Source organism: Aplysia californica, unplaced genomic scaffold (assembly GCF_000002075.1).
Source record: "Aplysia californica isolate F4 #8 unplaced genomic scaffold, AplCal3.0 scaffold00143, whole genome shotgun sequence".
NCBI lineage: Eukaryota > Metazoa > Mollusca > Gastropoda > Aplysiida > Aplysiidae > Aplysia > Aplysia californica.
This window is the reverse complement of record NW_004797413.1, coordinates 622749-644724: the sequence shown is the minus strand read 5'-3', so window position 1 is coordinate 644724 and position 21976 is coordinate 622749. Positions and strand designations below refer to the sequence as shown.

The 21976-nt window shown below is 39.7% G+C and overlaps 2 protein-coding genes across 2 annotated transcripts in view; one reads left to right on the top strand and one right to left on the bottom strand.

Annotated features, from left to right (window-relative positions):
* Positions 1-1020: 1020 nt before the first annotated feature.
* LOC101854713 (histone acetyltransferase KAT8) lies at positions 1021-9300 on the bottom strand. Its single transcript, XM_005096957.3, has 4 exons — positions 9043-9300; positions 6393-6600; positions 5534-5737; positions 1021-4510 (listed from the first exon to the last, which is right to left on the bottom strand). The coding sequence occupies exons 1-4, from the start codon at positions 9261-9263 to the stop codon at positions 3863-3865; spliced, it is 1281 nt and encodes a 426-aa protein (XP_005097014.3). The 5' UTR covers positions 9264-9300; the 3' UTR covers positions 1021-3862.
* Positions 9301-11152: 1852 nt separating this feature from the next.
* LOC101859400 (EH domain-binding protein 1) overlaps positions 11153-21976 on the top strand; it is a gene marked incomplete at its 3' end in the record, with an annotated part of 36971 nt that continues 26147 nt past the window's right edge. Inside the window, 7 exon segments of the mRNA XM_035969390.1 lie at positions 11153-11207; positions 12909-13049; positions 15256-15313; positions 16198-16347; positions 16785-16963; positions 17373-17605; positions 21273-21789. Coding sequence (XP_035825283.1) covers positions 12949-13049; positions 15256-15313; positions 16198-16347; positions 16785-16963; positions 17373-17605; positions 21273-21789 — 1238 coding nt within the window.

Below are 21976 nucleotides of genomic sequence, written 5' to 3'. Positions count from 1 at the left end.
CCGAAGATTAGAAGTAACCCTAGAAAACAACACACAGACAGAAAAGGAGGAGAGATAAGGACGATAGATGTGTGACAAGAAAGAAGGAGAAACCCACTCCAAAGCACCTGCCAACCACACACCACAAAGTCCTTGTCCTTGTACATCCAGAACATTGTGAAGTGTTGATGCAGATCTATAAAATCACAGATTTGTTTCCAGTTTCACAAAAGCTGCAAAAGCTTCTGACCAGAAACAAATGTCCCCGTTGATGAAAATTTGTTCATCTTTTCAATCCCTCGCTTAAAACTAAAAACTGTTTAGTCATTTTTTAAATATATTTAACTACATTTACAACACTTTACTTTAACTTTAACACTTTAACACTTGTCCATGATTGATGATCGATTGATTGACTACACATAATGTAGCGATGCTTACACTTACAATCAGGGATGAAAAATAATCCACTTTAAAAAAAACGTATCCACTCTAACGAAAAACGTTAATTCATTCCTTCAATTTCTAACCATAACACTTGTCCACTGCGAGGAAAAATATTCACTCTATCAATATCTAAAAATGAAAGGACTGGACTTATTGATACCTACAACAACACTACAGAAAAGTTGCTGTATGGTGCAACGTTTTATCAAGGCCAAGGCTGAAGACGAGAAAAGCATAAAGCCTAAGTGTGTCTAAAACATTAATTCCCAAAATAACCACTTTTCCAGAGGCCTCTTGAACCTGAAGGTCCAGCCATATTTTGGTCAAATTTGTACCACTAGAAATATTTGAGGATTTGTTTTGTAGTTCTTGTTCCTCTCCTCCTGTGCTTGTAATTTCTGTCTGGAACTTCTTTTCCAAGCATAAAAATGGCTATTATCCAGTCAATGTGTTTTACCACTTTCTGCTCGAAGTCAAAGATAAACTTATTTCTCTCCCCACCTCCCCCGAAATCCTCAGGACTTGAGCAGCCTATTTACCATGAACCATAAAAAAATAATTTGTTTGCAGGAACAGTTTAAGAGAACTAGCATCTACTTTCACAAATTTTATTTCTTAATGTACACAGCACCAACCTTCACCTCACAAGAATGGGTTAAAAAATTAAACAACACAAACGAAACATTGAGATCTTTAACACAAACAACAATACATTTTGATTTTCAATTCATTTGCCACTTCATGTTCTTCAAAAAAGTTGACATGGTCCAAAAATTGTGCACTGATAAGAAGAAAAACCAAGAAAGAATATCGCACCAAAAAAAAAACAACAATTTTAAAAAATGTACATTTGATGGTATCAAAACTTTAAGTACAAAAAAAACTCCACTTACACAAGACTCAAAGAAAGAAGTATGAATTGCCTATCCTCTGTAAATTCTTTTAGTAGATGTAAACCCTCAGCTCAGACCCAGAAGTGACTATCTGTTTTGGCCGAAATGCCAAGGCCAGCATAACTGAGGCATTCAATGACATTCCATCATGTCTGAAAAGTTATCAAACCATACTCACACACACACACAGTCGGAGAGAGAGAGAGACAGAGAGAGAGAGAGAGAGAGAAAGAGAGAGAGAGAGAGAGAGAGAGAGAGAAAGCAGAGAATATGAATACTTTCTGTATGACAGCGTGAGCTGGAAACACAAGATACTAAAATAATGCAAAACTGAATAGATTGATACGGAAAGCATGTCAAATTTCAACATTTAATTCTCTTCTTTTGATGAATTTCACAACAATATTGCTTTCACTACAAAAATCTGTTCCATCTTTTCAGACAACTAACAACATCGGTAGTTCCCTCAATTTAATCAAAAGATGAATAAAAAGTTAGACCCATATTTCTGCTGTGCAACAAAAAAAAGACACAGAAGGTCATTATCAACATGATCATCCATTATACTCCTACTGCTACCGTGACTACAGGAAAGAAGAGAGGGGACAGCATGTATAACACACTAAAAGTCCAGCAAGTGATCAGCCCAGCGACCAAATGACCCGAGTCGCATGCATTGATGGTTACATCACCCCATGGGCATACTTCTTGTTCTTTAAGTTCCAATGAATTAAAATTCTTTCGCTACGGTACTGAAATTTCAAATATATAGCAAGTCTTGTAATCCCTGTATTCTGTTTATAGGAAAAGATGAATAAATAGATAAACACAAAACAAAACAGGAATCAAGAACTGTCTAGTCAATCCTAAGTTCTTGCTATTCCTTAAGGCCGCAGCCAGACTGCGGATGGCGTTGGCCTGGGGCTGGCCTAGGTCAGGGGGCTGGTGGTGCACCAGTCATGGTGCCAGTGCTGGTGTGTTCAGCTGGGGCTGGGCTGGGGCTGGGGCTGGGGCTAGAACTAGGAGGACGTAGGTCGTTGATTCGTGTCTCCTGTGTTAACATTCTTTTTCCTGAGAAATAGTTTAGGCCTACACACGTGTCGTTTCAGTTTCAGTTCCTGCATCTTGTGTTTTTCATTTAAACTGCGTTATCTTCGTCTTCTCTAAAAGTCATTCTGACGATGAAGAAACCATAAATGTTTTTCTTCTTTTGAAGAAGCTATCGCAAAAGAAAAGATCATGGATTCACCCCCCTTTCAACGCCAAAAGGAACTAAAGAGGAATTTTATGTAGACCGTATCCCCAACTGTGTGATGACGAGGAGAAGTTTTTTAATTACACATGAAATATACCCACTACTACTACATGTAGGCCTAGGCCTAGTACTAGGCTACAATATTACACGTCTATCAACTTGGCTTCAACCGTTCAGGGCCCAACAACTATTTCTATATATATCTAGAACTACACCTAGCTAGACCTACAATCCCCTGCCTACATTAACTAATCCATCGGTTATCAAAACCATACAGAAAATATTCACTCACATATCGGCAAACAACGTTTGAAGTCACGAAAACGTTACGAAGTCTTCGCCTAGCCGGAGATGAAAGTAGGTCATCGTATAAAATCCGTAAAATCGTGAAATAAAGACGTATTTTACCTAAAATCCACTAAATTTGTATCGAATAAGGTTGCAACCAATGCATTATTTCAATATATTTAACAATTTTGTTAAACCTGTCCGTAAATGTTGTCAAAATGCCAAAACGAATGCTGAATCGGAACTGCTACTACAAGCCTAGGGCTACGAAAAAATAGAGCATGCACTATCAGGCCTGGCGCCACGGACAGGTGAGGCGCGAGGCTGGACCTCCACCATCTTCGGTCTGGCTGGCACTGTATAATTACACGTGATTTATTGCCCAGCCACCAGCCCCGGGCCAGCCCCAGACCAGCGCCATCCGCAGTCTGGTTGCGGCCTTAGTCCTTATAAATGAATTCTCGTATGTTAACAGAGGCAAATGATGAAATAACAAAAAGAGTAAAAAGGTAACTGAAGAGTAAAAGATGAGCAAAGTACATATTTATATTTATATACATTTTTAACAAGGCATGACAAAAGATCATCTGAAATTTAAAAAAACACATAAAATAACTTTACATGAAATTTGTACACGACAAATATCAATCGTGAGCAACCATAAGTCTTTGAACCAACACAAGTAGACCTCTGTCAGAGTAAAGTGCTGTTTGCGCCCCACGGTAGGGTGAAGAACGAGCTCTTGTTTCAGTTCACTAAATCAGCCTTTATCCACCAATGACAGGTCAGTCACACTCAGAATGTTCCTGTTGTTGCCACTGGTCATCTCTCACCCAGTTTGACCAGTTGTCACTGCGAAGAATTCTCCCACCTCAGATAGTCTGGCTGGCACATAGAGTGTCGCTTATCATCATTTGACAATTCTGACAGCCAGTCCTTGTGTGGGTTTGTCTTATCCCCAAACACTTAAGCTGGAACAATGTTCCATTTCTCTCCCCGGTCATCGCTTGGCCAGTTTGACCGGCGGTCTCTGCGTGGGTTTCTCCCACCTCAGACAGTTGGGCTCCACGGTGAGCGTGGGTCGTTTGTGAACCTTCTGGTGCAGCTCCTCGATGGAGCGCGGGGTCACGCACAGGATGTGGCTGCCCTTCCAGTACTTGATCAGGTTCAGCGACTGCAGCGTGCTCACCACGTCTGTGTACGATATCGAGGTCATTTTCTCCAGTTCCCTCATGCTGACCTTGACCCCCAGGCGGTGGATGCAGTCGAGCAGGACCGACGTCCAGTAACTTCGGTAGCTGAGCTTGCCCAAGTCCGACAACGGTTTTTCCGGAGACCCCACCACACCCTCGATGATGGAGAGCTCATAGCTGAGAGCGATGAGAAACTTCCCGTAGCCTTTACGCTGGTGCGGGGGGAGGGTCAGAATACAGGCCAAGTTATTTCCGTCGGGAGATTCTTTCTCTTTGGAGAAATATCCCACGAGGTGACAGCCGTAGCGGTCGACCTCCACCAGGATGTAGAACATGAAGGGCTCCACGTCAAAGTACAAGGTCTTGTGGTCCAGGAACAGCTTGGCCAGCAGACACAGGTTCTGGCAGTAGATCTTCCAGTCTTTGCCGTCCACCTCAAACACCGAGATCGTACCCTGCGGAGAATGTCACACACCAAGCAGGTCAGTTTGAGTATAATGAGAAGTAATTTTTGTTGTAAGCATTTCATGGCACTTGCAACACAATTACGTCTTATAGTGCCAAAGAATAGATGTTACAAAAGGGTAACAAAAAAAAAAAAAAAAAAGAGGAGAGATAAGGACAACAGATGTTTGATAGGAAAGAAGGAGCAAACTACACCAGAGCACCCACCAACCACCCGCAATGAAAAGCACACTGACTCAATAATGGTCATAAAGTGCAGCGAAGAAGCAAAACAAATAGAGAGAAACAACAGAGGGAAAGAAAAGAAGTAAAACCTTCCAGTGGCACCTTTCACCCATCCCTACAAGCAGGTGAATGAGGTGGAGTTTTGCCATAGCAGTTGTAAAAAAAGTATTTTTCTTTCTTTAGTGTTTTTTACACCCCCATTCACACAATTTAGATAAATTAGAAGGCGGGCTTCGACCCTGCCTCTCAAGGCCACCTTGGCCTGGGAGGAAGTCAATATTGTAGCAGAGAGACTCAATAAAGATACTCAACAAAAATTATTCCCTCACAAAAATCAAACTTGGGTCTCCTGCATGTGGTGGCCAAGCTGTATCATAAGGCCTGACAGTGAACAACATTTGATATCTTTATCTAGTTTTTGTAAAACACCCTGAGTTTGAGTGTAATGACAAACACACACAGACACAACAACAGACATCTAGAGCTGGGAGAAAGGAAGGTAAACGGACAAACAACAGAAAGAAGGAAATTTTAATAAGAGAAACTCACCAGTAGCATGCTCCAACAACAAACAGGCCTACTTCAAACACCAAGATAGACATATTTTAAGTATCATGTAAAGGTTACAGTCTGTGTGGAAAGGAACATTGCATAGATGGAGGCTGTGTCTGGAAAAGACGGGAAAATTTCACTTGGTCTTGTTTCACTAATGGAGGGGCAGTGTGTACAAAATGAAACTTGTAAAGACAGATGAAAGAGACCTCAGACATGTCAGCTTCAGTACAAACCTTGCGATAGATTTCCTTTCCCGGGGGATGTCGCCATGTGCACTGTGACTGATGGTATCGGAAAGATTTCTCCAGCTTCATGTACTTGAGGCAGAATTCACAGAGCCACAGCTTGCTCAACTTGCCGTACTCCTCTGGGTAGGGTGAGAAGTACCAGGCGTCTATCTCATACTTTCCAAACTGGATTTTGTCGATATATTTGATCTGAAAAAAAAAAAAAAAATCAAAAAAAAAAAAAAAAATCATGTATACTTTTCAACACTTGGTGAAAACAGACCTTCATGTAGGCAACAACAACAATTTTTAGAGTAAACAGGTATTATTTAGAGTTAAATTTAGAACACAATCTACTGTTAAGAGTGTTAATGCCTTTTTTTTCTTTAAATTAAAGTGCCTAGAGCCTGTACTTTTAAATCCAGCTTGAGCACAAATATGTCATTCAAATTATTATTATTCACCAAAAAATAAAAAATCCTTCAGATATCAAAAAGAGACAAACTTTTCTGCTTTTCTTATTTGCTGGGACCTGGAAACAATATACAATAAACACGGATAGGTCGAACACAGAAGACTCGAAATCACGAATCCGTCGAACTGTAGCTGTGGTCCCTTTTTTTACCTTCATCTTGGAAAGATATCCCTCGAACTACGGCTCCCTCAAACTACTGAGGCCGGTCCAGACAAATTCAGGTTATACTGTAAAAACTATCTCTTTCAGAACTTACAAAAATAATCTACAGTGATAGAGACATCAGCACGACATCAAAAAAAAAAAAGAAAAAAAAAGAAAAAAAAAGTAGAACACTCTAATTTATATTGCGGGGCAGGAACAAGTTCAAACTGATGTCACGACACATACCTTAGTGATCGCCTCATGCTCTTTCTCCAGGGCTGCCGTTGTGGGATCCATTTCAGCAAACGTCTTCTGCACATGATTGATTTCGTCATGTTTGCGCTTCTGATTCCTGGTGATCTTACGGTCCGTTCCATCCGTGAAATCTGTCAGTAATATCGTCAGCTCACCAGTTTTACTCTGTGGGTCTTCAAGTTTCGATGACAAATCAAACCTGCCACAAAGAAGAGAACAAACAGATTTTATTCAATGGAAAAAGATAAAAATTTGATACCATCCATCAAACATTCCTGACCTAGATTATTTTTCTGTCTTGCCTGAAGAGGTCAGAGAAGGCAAGGTTTCCAGACAGTTTCACATGATCCCTGCAGCACTAGTCAGTACACACCACCCATTCCTCTTGATCTTGTGTTGACAATCACTTCCAGATCCTCCCATACCTTTATCATGTTCAAACAGCCATACATGCACATGCACACAAACATAATAATGAAAACACACCATACGGCCCAATACAGGAATACAGGCCATATATATACTGTATCCAGTCACACCCTACCACCACCCACCCTCATACTAGATTCATGGGAAGTTCTTATGACTTACACATGCACTACTAGTGATGATTTTTTAGTTTAGTATGGGGTTTTAAGGCGCTCGCAACTGCATAAAAGGCGTTAGTGATGATTGGTGTGTTTGTCATCAAGTGAATAATGTGTGCAAGCCACACAAGGCAATTTGAATGCTGATTCTTGCGAAGAAAAATTTGATCAGGCTTTAAGTTTATCAGCTAAAAGCTCTTCGATACATCTGTACTGTATTGGTGTTCAAGAACATGCACTGCAAACACAAAATAGAAAATATATGGTTAATTTTAATAGAAAATATGTGGTTCAGTTGGGGAATGTGGCATTGTTCGAGCTATTCACATGAATTCAGATGTTGCGGAGAATTCAGAACTTAGTATGACTGAGATTTAATTTTAACTGACTGCTTAAATTGCCAAAATGTGGGACATGTTTTGATGTATTTTGAGGAAAAACTGTTCATAAGTCAGTAATGAATTGGAGCATTATATGAATGAAACTTGGCATCTTCATGTGATTTTTAGTGCCGAATCTAGTTCTGCTATCACTTTTCGATGTCTTCATTACTTTGGATCTTAAAGACTGATATTTGCGTGAAATTTGTTGAATTGCGTGACATCTTTTTTTTACGCGATCACCCCTTCTAAAACTCAGTAAAGCGCTATCGGGAAAACCCGCGATGTAGTCATCGGTGACCCATTTGGTTATAGGCAGCCAATCACATGCCGCCTAGCGATCACGCGCCTCTTGCGTGCCGGCACCTCACGTTTGGAATGCGCTATGAAGTTTCTAGATCTAGGGTTTTATCAATCAATGGATGGGTGGTAATTTTAAGTTGGTACGGAAAATCTACTGAACGCAGAGATCTGAAATTTTACAGCAAAAAAGAAGACATGTGGGGCGCTTGTGTGGTCGGCGATCAACCCGCAGCGGAAATTCGCACAAACACGGCAATATCTCCGGTTCTAGTAATCGTTCGGGATTGTACGCTGGCAGGTCATTAGTTTAACCTTTCCTCTGGTTGGTTGCCGAGTTTCATTTATTTTCGTCCAGGAGTTTTCCCGTAACTAAACTTAGAAGAGAGTGACTTCTGATTCCGAGCGGCCCAAAAAATACCCCTCGCACGGAGGCCGATTTCCGGCACAAGGCGCAGCAGGCGATTGGCATTGCTAACTTACAACGTAACAGGAGACATTTTACTGCGGGATCTACACTCTAACACTAGGGGACAAGCCTAAAATTGAAAAAAAAACAACAATGTGACAACAGCAGTCAGCCAAAACTTCAGCGCACGCACAGTTAATGCTTGGAATTCCCTACCGGAAAATGTGGTGTCTGCACCATCCTTGAATGCTTTCAAGAATAGGATTGACATGGTCTGGAAGGCACATTAATTCTCCATGAACCTAGACTAGTTTCAAACAGCCAGATCAATGAGCACCAACCTACAGATAACAGAGTGTGAAAACAACGCGCAGGAAGGAACAAGCAATAGGCCTAAAGCAACGAATGGCTGATAGGCGACTAGTCTGACCACAGCCGTACTTCAAAACTAAAACAAAACTAGACATCTAGATCTAGATCTAGCTGAAAATGGCAAATTATATAAAACATGCAGATCTGGAAGATTGTCTCCACTTTTTGAGAATATTTTCCTGAATTTTTCAATTTTCAATTTCAGGCAGGCTGGCATTCCCATGCTTCTAGAGCTCTTGGCTCACCCATGTTTTGGAAGGAGTTCCACAGAGGGCCAGTCGACCAACAAAACACAAAAGAACGGGTATTTTTAGCGGGGCCCCTACCCTGACCTAACTCATAGTCTGCTCATTGGACCATGTCACGGTTGGTGCCTCTGGCCTCTGCTGCTGCAGAACTCCTCACTCCATGTTTTGCTTCGACTATGGCCCATAACTTTAACATTTACAGACCGATTTTTCCCATTTAAAAAGCATGATGCTTATAATAGGCAGCCCTTTCTCAGTCAGCAAAGAAAAGTGGGTGACACTGAAAATTCCTTTTTTAATTGACATTTCAGTGATTATGAATTATGAATGACGAGATGGCATTACCTTTCCAGTTCAACCCATTCATCGAGTCGCCTGTCAAATCCTTCATAATGAACATATAACTCTTGACCACCGCTTTCATTTTGTCGTATTTGAATGATTTCCGCTGCATGTAGTGCATTGTCGGACCTCTTCACTAAGTAATGGTCCCCTATCTCGGGTAAAGGAAAAGACTTCTCTTGGTTTTCTTTCCCAGCGTCGTTGTTCCTTGCTAAGTCCGCCATTTTGCGCACGCAAGTTCCTAGACAAAGCGTCTTGCCGCTTTGCATAGAAGCTTACTTGAAAAGCTTTCTGAAGTGCATAGTGCATCATGTGGAACGGGAATGGGGAGATAAAGACAAGTAGAAAGATACAGAGAGAAGGGATTTATTTATAAAAAGGAGAATCAGAGACAAAAGGCACAATAGTCGTAAACACTAAAAAGCATTGAAGTTTTCTTTTCGTGTACGCCCGCTATATTTATTTGAAAAAGGCTTTCTCTCGGAACGGAACAAGTTTGAAGAAAGCAAACCAAGGGAATTAACTACAGCAGACAAATGTCGGTGGCTCCGTGCGGCCATGCTGAAGAGTGGGCGGCTGCTCATTCACCCTAAGTTGTCCATTTGCCTTCTCTCATGATTAATCAACAAATTAGTTTTGCTCTGTCCACTGATCATATTATCCTACCTATTAACTCAATGATCTACTTTCACATTGTTACAATCAAAGATTCTCTAGTAGCTCAAAGCTATTTACCTATCTAAAACATTCAACTTTCGAACGGTGATAATTAATTATGATTAACACTAACAACATATATATACCAGTTCTTCCAACTGAACATACAGTTAACAGTGAAGAGATTTTTCAAACCAAATAAAAATGTTTTCCCACTTATTAAATTTATATTTTTAAAATTCACTGTCTCTTTGTCCTTCTTTCCGACTCACTCGTTTTCAGACACACACACACACACACAGAGAGAGAGAGAGAGAGAGAGAGAGAGAGAGAGAGAGAGAGAGAGAGAGAGAGAGAGAGAGAGAGAGAGAGAGACAGACAGACAGACAGACAGAGGGAGGGGGGACAGACAGACAGACAGACAGACAGACAGACAGACAGACAGACAGACAGACAGACAGACAGACAAACAGACAGATAGACAGAGAAAGAGGGGGAGAGACAGACAGAGCGGCCAAACATCCGACCCCCTGCCCCCCCCCCCCTCTCTCTCTCTCTCTCTCTCTCTCTCTCTGTCTCTCTCTCTCTCTCACACACACACACACACACACACATACCATCTTACACACTCTCTCTCACACACATCCTTCCACACGACTCTCTCACACACGTACAACACACACACACACACACACACACACACACACACACACACACACACACACACACACACACACACACACAAACACACACACACACCCTCATCATGGATGCCAAATCTTAAACAGGCGCGGCATCGCATTATCAGGGTCTGTCACTCATTTCTCTTTTTGGGCGCTACCAAAAATTGCATGAAATGTATTATCCGGGTCTTTCAATCCCTCTGCTTTCGATTTCTCAAAGCAAGTTAAATTAATTGTGAGTCTGCCCCTACCTCTTTATTTAGCATTCTAATTTTTCAGTATAAGAGCAAAAAATAATTAGTTTTTTTTTTAAAGACCCCAGAAACTGTCGCTATTGCTTTTATTAATTAAGCTCAAGAGCAACACATATAGTAGATAATAAGAAATAATGCTAATAATTCAATAATAACAATCTACAATAACAATAATTAATAGCCTGAATATGATGATTTAAATACTGGTCGATGTAGTTATAGTAGGAATGAAAATAATTGTTACAATTGTGATAAAAAACGATAATGACAAAATGACAATAATAATAATAATAATAATAATAATAATAATAATAATAATAATAATAATAATAATAATAATAATAATAATAATAATAATAATAATAACAATAACATTGATAGTAGTAGTACTAATAATAGAAGTAATAATAATAATAATAATAATAATAATAATAATAATAATAATAATAATAATAATAATAATAATAATAATAATAATAATAAAATGCACTCTCAGACTTTCCGACGGCTAGCGGATATCACGTGATATGTCGATCAACATGGCGGATGCCCAGTGTTGTTGATGTACCAGAAAGTACGTAAAGTAGAACTGTCTGACAAGAAATGCAGCTCTTTAAAGTTGTTATTGCTTCAGTGCTGTACTTTTTGGGTCTTAGCATTGTAACAGTTTAGACTTAACTGACTAAAGAAAGAATGCTGTCAGTTTCCGTATGTAAGGGGCTTGTCTATTCTCTTGATCGAGCCTGACTGATGCGGTTGTACTGCTGGACTGGAACCGATCGCTGTGTTCGTCATGAATAATGATATTGAATGACATGGATGCGGCGGATGCTCATCCTCTGGGTCTTATGGCTTGGCAATTGTGAAAATTTTGACATCTGACAATTAATAAGATTCATAAAAGAAAGTTGAAGCTAACCAGGGCAGTGGTAGGTTGTTACTGAAACTCAAACTGAAATTGAAAGTTTGTTTTGTAATTTTACTTCAGACAGACAGAATGAGTCAAGTGAATGAGAAAATGAGAGAAAACAAAGTTGCAGTTTATTTTGTACTGTATTGCTATGTATTCATTCGTACGAAACTGAAATGCATTGATTGTATTATTTTAGACCTATTGCTGAGTTAGTGTAGCAACTTTCTGTTTTTAAGCACTGCTGCACTCTAAAAATAAAATACAATAAGATCTAGATTTTTCTCTAGAGCCTAATTAAATTATCTTTTAAAATTAATATTGTAATTGTGTAACTACATAATAATTTGAATTAGAAGTAGCCATGCATTATGCATGGTCTCTGGTCTCTAGTAGGTCATATATTTCTGCACTTTTGCAAGATGATTGGTGACCTTTAGCACCTTTATTATGAAAGTGGCTATTCTCACCCGCCCGGAAGTTCTCGCAAGATCAACTCCTCCCCTCTTCTCTCTCTCTCTGTCTCTTTCTGAATACTGTCTATCGGTGTGGACGATCAAATTGACCAAAACAAAGTTAAAAAATGATGTTAAAACACAAAAGTAAATCAATTTGGTTGTCTACAAAGATGCTACGGCTATTTAACTTTTCGAATCGAGCCGAACCAAGCCGACCTACGCGGGTCGACATTTTGTTTTGCCCGGAAATTCTCGCGCTACTCCTCTCTCTCTTTCTCTCTCTCTCTCCACTGCCCACAGACAAAATTGTACGCATTTAGTAGGCTACAGTTGTAATGGAACGTCTGTTCACGGCACAGAATTCTACAATTTTTCTGTGATCACAGTGTAGCATTCTGTGGTTTAGGGTGAACGCAAAATTTGGTGAACGCGCACCGGGTGAGAATAGCCACAAGACTCACCTGCACTATTCTCACTCCGGGTGAGAATAGAGGTGGCCTTTATTATTGAGACACAGTTTCAGTTTTTCCAATGAATGACATCATTAGCTACACCAATGATGAGAATGAGGGTCACAATAATAACCCCAAGCCTTTGACTCTTCAGTTGCTTTTTATAAGGTTAATCTCTGGGTCTGTCTGTGAAAAGTGGACACAAATTCGATCATTTAGGAGGTGTGTGCGTTTTTACTCTTCCTATTAGGGTCAGCTTGGGCTGAGAGCGATTCAGTGTCCCAGCAGAAAGACCAAGATACTTGATAAAAATTGACCCCTCTCTAGAATTGAACTCTGGTGTCCTTAATGCGACAGTGAAGCCTTATATTGTAATCTCTACAACATAGATGCTGATATCAACTGTTTGTTAGTTTCAATCCTCAAATGAAAAATCTTAAAATTATGTGTTTCAGATTCTAGTCCGCATGATGCGCCTATGTGAGAGCTGAAACCATGTCTGTGTGGAAGAGACTCCAGAGGGTTGGCAAGTCTGCTTCCAAGTTTCAGTTTACTGCGTCGTACCAAGAACTTGCTGTAGAGTGTTCCAAGAAGTGGTAAGGAACTACATATTGGGAATGTGGGCTACGTGGGGATAGAAAACATGGTTTTAGCTAAGCAGAGAACATTTCTGAGTGTTGCAGGGTCTTCTACGGTAATAATTTTTACGAAGATTATAAAGGTCATTCATGATAGAGCTTGTTACATTGTTTAGCAATGCCCACCGAGCGCGTTTTGTTCTGCCGATTTTTGGCCCCCGCAGCGGGGGTGTTTCGTGGGACGCACTAACGCAAAGGTTGTTGTCTTCAACTCGCTCTTACGCCGCTTCTCGTGAATGGATATGAATGAAACTTGGCAGCCAATCAGAAAAGAGGTCAATCTCGTAGTATGCAGTTTGACAACATTGTACCCATCCTAGAAGCAGTCGAAAACGTTTGCGAAAGTGGTTGATGTAGTGCGCTTTGAAGATTGGAGCTGTGATTTGTCAAACTGACTGATACGTTGTACACCATTTTTCTTTATTCCCTTAAAATTTCAAGCTTCTGTGTTTAGCGGTTTTCACGTAATGTTAAAAAAAATGGGAGTAACTAAGGGAAAAAGCGACATTGCTATTTGCGCGACGACCTGCGGACTGGAAATTTCCACTGAGTGACGTCATCAGCCATCGGTCGCCTCGGGCGCTACAAACGAGGCCCCGCTGTGAACCGGAAAGGGGGGGAAGGATACTTGAAAACTAAACGGGGGCCTTGATAACTTGCGTTTTTGTTGCATTTTAGTCACAATACAATAGATGTAGTCATTTTTATTTGCTTGATTGCATGACAGAAGAATAGAAACAGAAAAGCAAGCATCTTGAGAAGTGGTATGGCATTGTGTTTGCGTTATGAAAGCCTATTCCCCCCTCTTTGGAAAGCACACACTTGGACTCGTCCTGTGTGCTCTGTTTGGAAAAGTGAGGCATTAAGATTGTTATTAAAGAGCATGGTACTTATTTAGTCCAGTCTGGGAAGATAGTCCCGTTTATACATTGTTATCGTTCACGCGTGCCTGCGTGAGTGCGCGCGTGCATGTGTGTGTGTGTGTGTGTGCGTGCGTGAGAGAGAGAGAGAGAAGGAGAGAGAGAGTAAATATGTTACATTTATTGTATGAGTTGTAGCCTACACATGCGAAATATTCCCATGACTTGTAAATTATATTATCTGAACGCATCTTAATCTAACACACAATAGGACACTGTCCAACAATGGATATACACAGAGATGATCTTATTTTCTATAACAAAGTATGCATGCTTTTACTAGTACAGAACTGGATTTATTAGTAGCTCTCTACTTACATTTTTGTGACAAATTGATCCAGAACATTGCTTGGCAAGGAGGAACCTTTTATGTTGCCAAGTTTCATTCAAATATCATGACTTTGGGAGAACATATGACTGATAATCTTTGTAAATCTGTAAAGAACGCCACTTTTTTACCTGTTAATGTCTTTACAACTCAAAAAGTATGACAGATATTTAAAAATCTGACAGCATGACTAGATTCTGCATTAAAAAATGTACTATACTGCCAAGTTTTATTTACATATTCCAAGAAATAGGCGAGGTATGACAAATATTGTCTCAAAACGCACCGAAAACCGCCACATTTTTACCTATAAACGTCTTCATAACTCACAAAATAGGATAGCTATGAAAAATCTGAAAGCAGGACTAGATTCTACACTAGAAAATGTACTGGGTTGCCAAGTTTCTTTTAAATACTCCGAGAAATGAGCGAGTTATGACGAATATTGTCTCAAAACTCACCAAAGAACGTCCCATATTTTGGGCTTTTTTCATTATAATAAAAGTGTACCAGAAATTAATTGATTAAAAAATCTGTAACTTTTTTGTTTATTGATGGATTTCAAAAATTCAAAAAGTTCCATGCTCTGTGAAGATAAAGCTACAAAATGCACCTATTTGCAAAAACACTTTCTGGCAAAAAAAGGATTTTCGTGGTCATTGCTACATTGTTGAGCAGGGAATGTGCTAAACGAAAGCTATTTTTTATTATTAATAACTAACTGGTGGTTTATATCATGTACTGTTAATGTCTAACTGGGAAAACTTTTTCAAATCTTTGCGTTTGTATATAATTGATGGAAAAAGTGGTTCTCTTGTGAATCTAGGTGCTTATTGTGGCAACTGCTGAAAAATATCCTCTAGAAAGTTTTGTGTAGAAATGGTTTGAAGATCCTAATTTTGTTTCTTATTGTCAGGCAACCTTCAAAACTTTGTGTAGTATGGACAAGGAGGAACAGAAGGAGATCAACTCAGGTAAGGCTGAACGTATAATGATGAATATATTATGAGCTTTACTTTTACCCGACTGTGTCTAACACAATTAATATGTTGTCCTAGCGAGACTGTCAGTTTGGATAGGCGTGGAACATAAATTTTCAAATCACGAAGATGGATCTTTCACTCATAATCAATAACAGAAATTAAGAGGAGGTAACTTTTCTTCCCTCAGACTTGCTCTTGTTGTCCTGGGTAGTTCTGGCCGTACAGTTGAAATTGTCGGAGATAGCTACCGATTGCCGAGGAGAAAAGTGGTTGTTTTGGACGGATGGATGTCTTAGATAGTATCATTGTAATATAGAAAAAAAAAATACAGGGGGGGGGGGGGGGGGAGTGGAATGTGGTTCTTTGTATAGATGTGAATGTCTTAGAAGACGAGTGGCTGATAGAGCAGGTCCTACTGTATATCGATGGCCTTGGACACAAATCGCGATCTCAGTGCTTTCTTGTCGTTTCTCCATTTTTTTAAACAGTGAAAATGTGACTTCTTCTGAAGCTCACTCTTTGTTATGAACTGTTTTCACTATTAAAAATGGAGATATGACAAGAAAGTACGGAGGTAGCAAAATGACCGAAGTCTATACTTTTTTCTGGAGAAGGAAAACAACCAACTGACTTGCTGGAAAACATTGATGCTTATATCACATGACTGTTTGGCACATTAATATTGGTCTCTTGGCTGGAATATAAGAAAACAAAATGATGTAAAATGGAGTTTCCTTACAATTTGATAAAAGCATTAGAGGGAAATGTGGATTACATCTTTTATGCCCAAAGGAGGGCTTTGATATGCAGATTTGAATACACATGTGAAGATCTGACATTGTAGTCATTGAATGAATTGCTTTTCATCTCAATAGCCTTACACATGGGAGCCAACTCTGCAGAACCCCTACATGGGGTTGGTGACGTGGACAGTCCCGGAGAACATAGACATCACTGTCACATTGTTCAGGGACTCGCGCCAGCATGAGTACGAAGATAAGGAGTGGGTCTTCACTGTCGAAGATGTAAGTTTCTTTGCTGTCATATCTTTGGCATATATCATAGTAAGTTCATTTTGTGTGATTTTGAAGCACCTGCTTCAACCCTTTTTTGTTTTTGTTAGAACAAGACTTTACCACCACACTTTTGTATTGTCTGCTAAACAGGTTCAAGTATTAAGTATTTCCCAAGTGAAATTACATTAGTAATTAAGTTACTTTATAATGCTTTATTGTCTCTAGATGGGATAAAGAAAATCCCAATAATTTTTTTGAGGTGTAAAAATGATCTAAGTAATTTATCCAGATTTTGTTTTGTTTTACTGTCTGTTGTTTAGTAAAATGAAAAAAATTGTCAGATTCATGAAGTGATATTTTACATTTTATGTGAAGTAGGCTACGGGTTGTCTCAGGTTATGTGTACTGTTGTCACATTCTTCTTTTTTTTTTTTTCCATTTCTCAGCAATCCAAAGGTAGCCGGAAGATTCTGGCGTCCAAGGCGATCAACATGAAGGATTATGCCAGTCCTCTCCCAACCCAGACTACTCTGAAACTGAAGCTGAAGCCTGCCAGCAAGAAAATAATTTCTGCCACACTGCAACTCACACTGTCATGTGTGTTTGTGCGAGAGGGAAAAGCTACGTAAGTTGGTGTTTATACAGTCCTCTTTAACATAGTTGTCAGAGGTAAGGCGCTGGCCTCTCAAGACAAAGTCTCTAATTTTATTTGCTATTCTGGCAAGCAAACTTGATAGATAGCTAATTTATTCTTTCCATCATTACGAGTCCTGTAGCCTAACCACCAGACTGCTGACGCCACATGGGACCTCCAAAATGTTTTGCTCTTATCCGAGAGGGCTAGGTGTTACATCTTAATTACCCTAGGATCAGAGGTGTGACTGACAGATAAGACGATATCAATCAAAGGGGTGAAGAAAGTCCCTAACTATCCTTATTTCAAGCAGGCCCCATCAGGGATTCAAACTAGGGTTATCGCCATGGTAATCCAACGGAACAGAAACTGAGCTAACGGGGCACCTTTTACTTTCCAGAGACGAAGACATGCAGAGTGTGGCAAGTTTAATGAGTATGGGAAAGACGGACATCGGTAACCTGGAGGACCTGGAGGAGGAGGACGAGAGCGGGCTGGGGGTCAAAGGTGACACGAGCATGTCCACCAAGAGCCAGATCAGCGACATCACGGCACAGATGAGTCAGCTAGAGGCTCACTTTGGTAATCCCTTTGAGGATGACGGTTACCAGCATGACGCTTTCAATCCGTTTGGTATTGTGGCTTTTTTTATATATTTAGTTTGCACTTCCTCGTTTTGTTCTGCAGGCTTGCCAACTGGCCAAAATTTTCCTGGACTGTCCTCGATTTGACAATTAGATAAAGGAATTTGAGAGCCTTATCATAAATACTTCGCGAAAACCAGTCCCACTTAACGTAGTTTTGTTCATTGTTATGCTATCTGGTGTTAAGTGTCCCTGATTGGGTTTTGAAAAAGTTGGCAAGCCTGGTTTTGTTTCTGTGGTATAATTATGTTGCGTTTATGTAGAGTTTTGTTAAGTTTTTATCTATTGATATGATTTAAGTATCTCTGTAGCACCAGTCCTTAAGTCTTTGTGGAGTAGATGAATGACAGAAAACTTGGACATTCTTTTGGTTGTTTTTTTAAAACTGTGTTTATCAGACCAACTTCCCAACTTCCCGTTTGCTTCTCTTTTCAGTTGTAGTGGAAGTGATAGGGAATTTAGAGGAAAGAATACATTGGTGGCAATAATTCATCGCGCCTGATATTGTTGTTACGTAAGCGAAGGTTTTAGTTTCTGACAGATCCTACGACCTGGCGAATGAGGTCGTATATCTGTGAACAGAAGATGCCCAAGTAAGATTTTTTCCAAGCTTGAAGGTCTTCTACACCAATAACAGTGGAGTCCGCTGAATGTGAAACCCATGAGACTGTCAGATTTTTTTGTGTCCAGCTTAGCTGTCGGTTTAGAGAGGTTTCTTAACTTAAAAACAAATTGGGGGATTGTATTGTCTTTTAGCTTACCACCGTTTTCAGATTAACCTTGTTTGGGTTAAGTGGACTCCACTGTATCTCCACCATGTTTTACGAGTCTCATATCCTGTTTGTGTTGTGGCCACAGGGTAGAGCAAATGGTTGTCAACATGTAATGCCTGCTTGTTCCTTGATATTGAGCTTAGTAAAGGGAAATATTGGAAACGGTAAACATGAATGTAATGGCAGTAGTCAGATTTTTAGAGACGTGAGGGTACGTTAAGAGAAAAATGTTCACTTTGTGCTGTGTTGATGGGTAGAGAGTACACAGATAAGGCCACTGGTCTTAATGAATGGAGACACTGTTCTTAGGAATGTCTTAGTGCATTTTTTTAAATGATAGAATTCTCATGTAGGTACAACTGGTGAGAGTGGCTTTCATGAAATTGTTCCTCAGTGCAGGAATGTAGTAATGTCTGTATGAAGAGTGAAAGCGTTCTTTCTGTTTTCCTCATGACTCTTCACCCACTGCATTTTGCATGTGGAGGCTAAAATGTCAAGCTGAAATATGGAGTCTTTGATGCTACTCAAGGTTTAAAAAAAAGATAGTAATGATTTTGGGGAGGAGAAACTTATTTTGTTCCAGGATGCATCTAAAGCTGAGACATGGTAATACGTTGTTTAATGTATTAGATTTTGTTGTTGATGTCGAAAGCAATAGCTATGATCATATATCTGCAGCCATGCTTTTTGTGATGTTTCCAGTATTCTTGTTGTGAGAACAATTTAGGTTTCTTGAGTTACTGTGTTGAACACAAAGGTAGTAATGCATGTTATCTGTTTTGTTTTTGCCCTTTTCTTTTCTTTTAATTTTAATTCTTCACTTGAACGTCTTTAATTTCATTTGGCTGTGAAGGCGCTTCTTGAGATACTCCACGACATATAAAATTTTCACAAATATTTTTCTACGCATGATCGCTGTACAATGGAACCTCCCAATACCGTGTGTTGATAAATGTTCTTAGTTTAGTTTTATTAAAAATTTTAATTAGAATTTTACAGTACTTGCGACACAGATAGGTCACATAAGGGCCAAAGATTAGATTAATAGAAGTGTTACTAAAAAAGTGACATGCACAGAAAAAAAAGGTGGAGAATATAAGGACGATCGATGTTTTTTTAGAAAGAAAGAGCAGACCACCCCAGAACACCTGTCAACCATCCACAATTTCTGTTCTGATTTGGGAGTATGGAAGACTAAGGGAAACGTGTGGACTTAAAAATGTGCTTCTTGATGGGTAAATGATAAAGGAAAATCTTTTGTTTTTTTGTGTAATCCAGAAATGAAAGAGGGAAAGAAAATATGAGTACATAGAAGAAGACCCAAAATGTTAAAGAAAAATAACATGAGTGTGTTGTTTGATTTTGGTGTTCCTTACAATGTGCGTGTGTGAGTGTTTACAAGCGTATGTATTCATGCTTTTTACAGTCAAATAGAATTAGATTACATGTGACAGCAAAATCTTAAAACGTTGACTTATGAGAGTCATCTGTTACAAAGAAATTTAAATGAGAATGTAATGTAAGAAATAATTTGTTGGGTAAAAAAATGTGATGCAAATGTATTCGCATTCAAGATAAAGCATTGTCACAATAATGAAAGTTAAAAGAATGAAACAGTCGTCCGTTTAAGTCGTCAAACTAAACGATGAATGGTTTCTGCTCTCAGTACCTCCAAGCCAGTGTAGTCGTCCAGAGGTTTGATAGCTCCACGCTTGGTTTCTCTGTGTAGCAGTTTTGATAGCTCCACGCTTGATTTCTCTATGTGGCAATTTTGTGAGTCACCTGTATACTTTTGTTTTGCTATAAGGGAAGCTCATGTTGCACCGCTTAGTTCTTTTTTTAAAAAGTGAAATTATTGAATTGATTGAAAATGATTAATTAGGGCTGCAACAATGTGATTTGAGAGGAAGGATGTAGAGGGGCAAATCAGCTTCTTTGCAGACAGCACGGCATGCACGAATTTGTAGCTTTCAAAGTCTATACCAGTTGGGTTTCCTTGTAAGTTGTAAAGTAAAGGAGACAAGAACTTATTGGTTTGTTAATCTAAATAGTTCTTTAGCATGTCTTTTTTTCTTTAATTGCAAATACTTGTGTGTCCCCATGAATGTAATTTTATTGTCTGCCCCATTGTTGTCCATGTGGCACGGCCATTTATGTTTGCTGAACATGTTCAGTTCCTTGAAATATTTGGAGCTAAAATACACTTTATGGAAGAAGTTTGATTGACATTATTAGGTGGGTATCTAAAGTACGAAATTGGGAAATTATGTTCTGTTGGAAACCGACTCAGCACCATCCGTAATCTAAAGGCTGCTTTTTCGTCGACCTCCTTTTTAAAAGCAGTTCTGAAACAGTCATGCGTCTGCTTAATTGTAAGCAGCGAGTTAACAGATAGATATGCGTGCTCAAAGTATTTCTGGTTCATTTTTCTTGATATAGGAATCTACAATGGTGGCAGTGATTGGATCTCCAGAATGTGATTATAAGATATTTTATTTGTCATAACTTTGATCAGGTTACAATTTAATTTCATCCCTGAAATATATTTTAGAAAAATTGATGTAATTCAGTTTGAAGTCGTTGTTGAATAGTTTTCTGACCTCCCCTCAGGCTGTTTCCTTTCTCAGTCTCAGTTTTCTGGAAACGGAAATATGTGCCACTTTTTTGGTTGGTAAAGGAAAATGTTTTCCATGAATTATTACAATGATTGCAAGCAGCTGACAAAATTTGTGCCTTACAATGGATGATTTTGTAGACATAATAAGTGATTTGTTCGTAAGACAAGCATTTCACCTTCTCCTTGTTGCAGTGTTGTTGTTTTTTTACTGCTCTGTAAAATGGCGTAAATTTAGATTAATATTTTTACTTTTTTTATTTCTTCAGCTGATGATGTGTATGGTAAAAAAGAAGACCCGGTAGCTTCAGGAGACGGAGGGTTGAATCCGTTCGAAGAGGAGGAGGAGGAGGAAGAGGAGGAGGACGACATAGGAGCTGCCTTTGACTCTTACAAATCATCTCAGGGAGATTCCCCGTCTGCTGCGAACCCGTTTGAAGAAACGGACGAGTCTGTGAGTGAGCCGGCAACCCCCTCCAGGAAAAGTAGTTCCTCGTCTCCCAGGGTCTCCCCTACCAAGGAGAAGCCTCAAAGAACTCCGTTGTCTCCGTCTTCGCCGAAATCCAAGAAGATGGGCAAGTCTGCCACGCTGCCGGCGAATATGTCGAGCAAAGACTCTCTGGCCCAAGGTCAGGGCAAGGACGGGAAGAGGTTGACCTTGACCATGCGGCAGTCGCAGTCGTCCGGGGAGCGGCCGATCTACGAGGGCACGCCGCCGTCCACGCCAGAGGAGGAGAAGAAAGTGTCGATCAGACCCATCACTCCTCCCATGCAGGAGAAGGAAAAGTGAGTGGCCCTTGATTTGTTAGTTGTAGTTGTAGAGAAGGGGAGGGGAGTGACCCTTTATTACTTGTAGAGAAGGAGAAGGAGAAGTAAGTGACTTTTTATTTATTGTATGTAGAGAAGGAGAAGGAGAAGTGACTTTTTATCTATTGTGTGTAGAGAAGGAGAAGGAGAAGTAAGTGACTTTTTA

What these genes read in the sequence shown, in the direction of transcription:
- LOC101854713 (XM_005096957.3), bottom strand. Translation starts at nt 9,263, where the DNA reads ATGGCGGACTTAGCAAGGAACAACGACGCTGGGAAAGAAAACCAAGAG. An exon ending in AGCATGAGGCGATCACTAAG is followed by an intron (nt 5,738 to 6,392) that starts GTATGTGTCGTG and finishes TTTTTTTTTCAG; the next exon opens with ATCAAATATATCGACAAAAT. An exon ending in GAAAGGAAATCTATCGCAAG is followed by an intron (nt 4,511 to 5,533) that starts GTTTGTACTGAA and finishes CATTCTCCGCAG; the next exon opens with GGTACGATCTCGGTGTTTGA.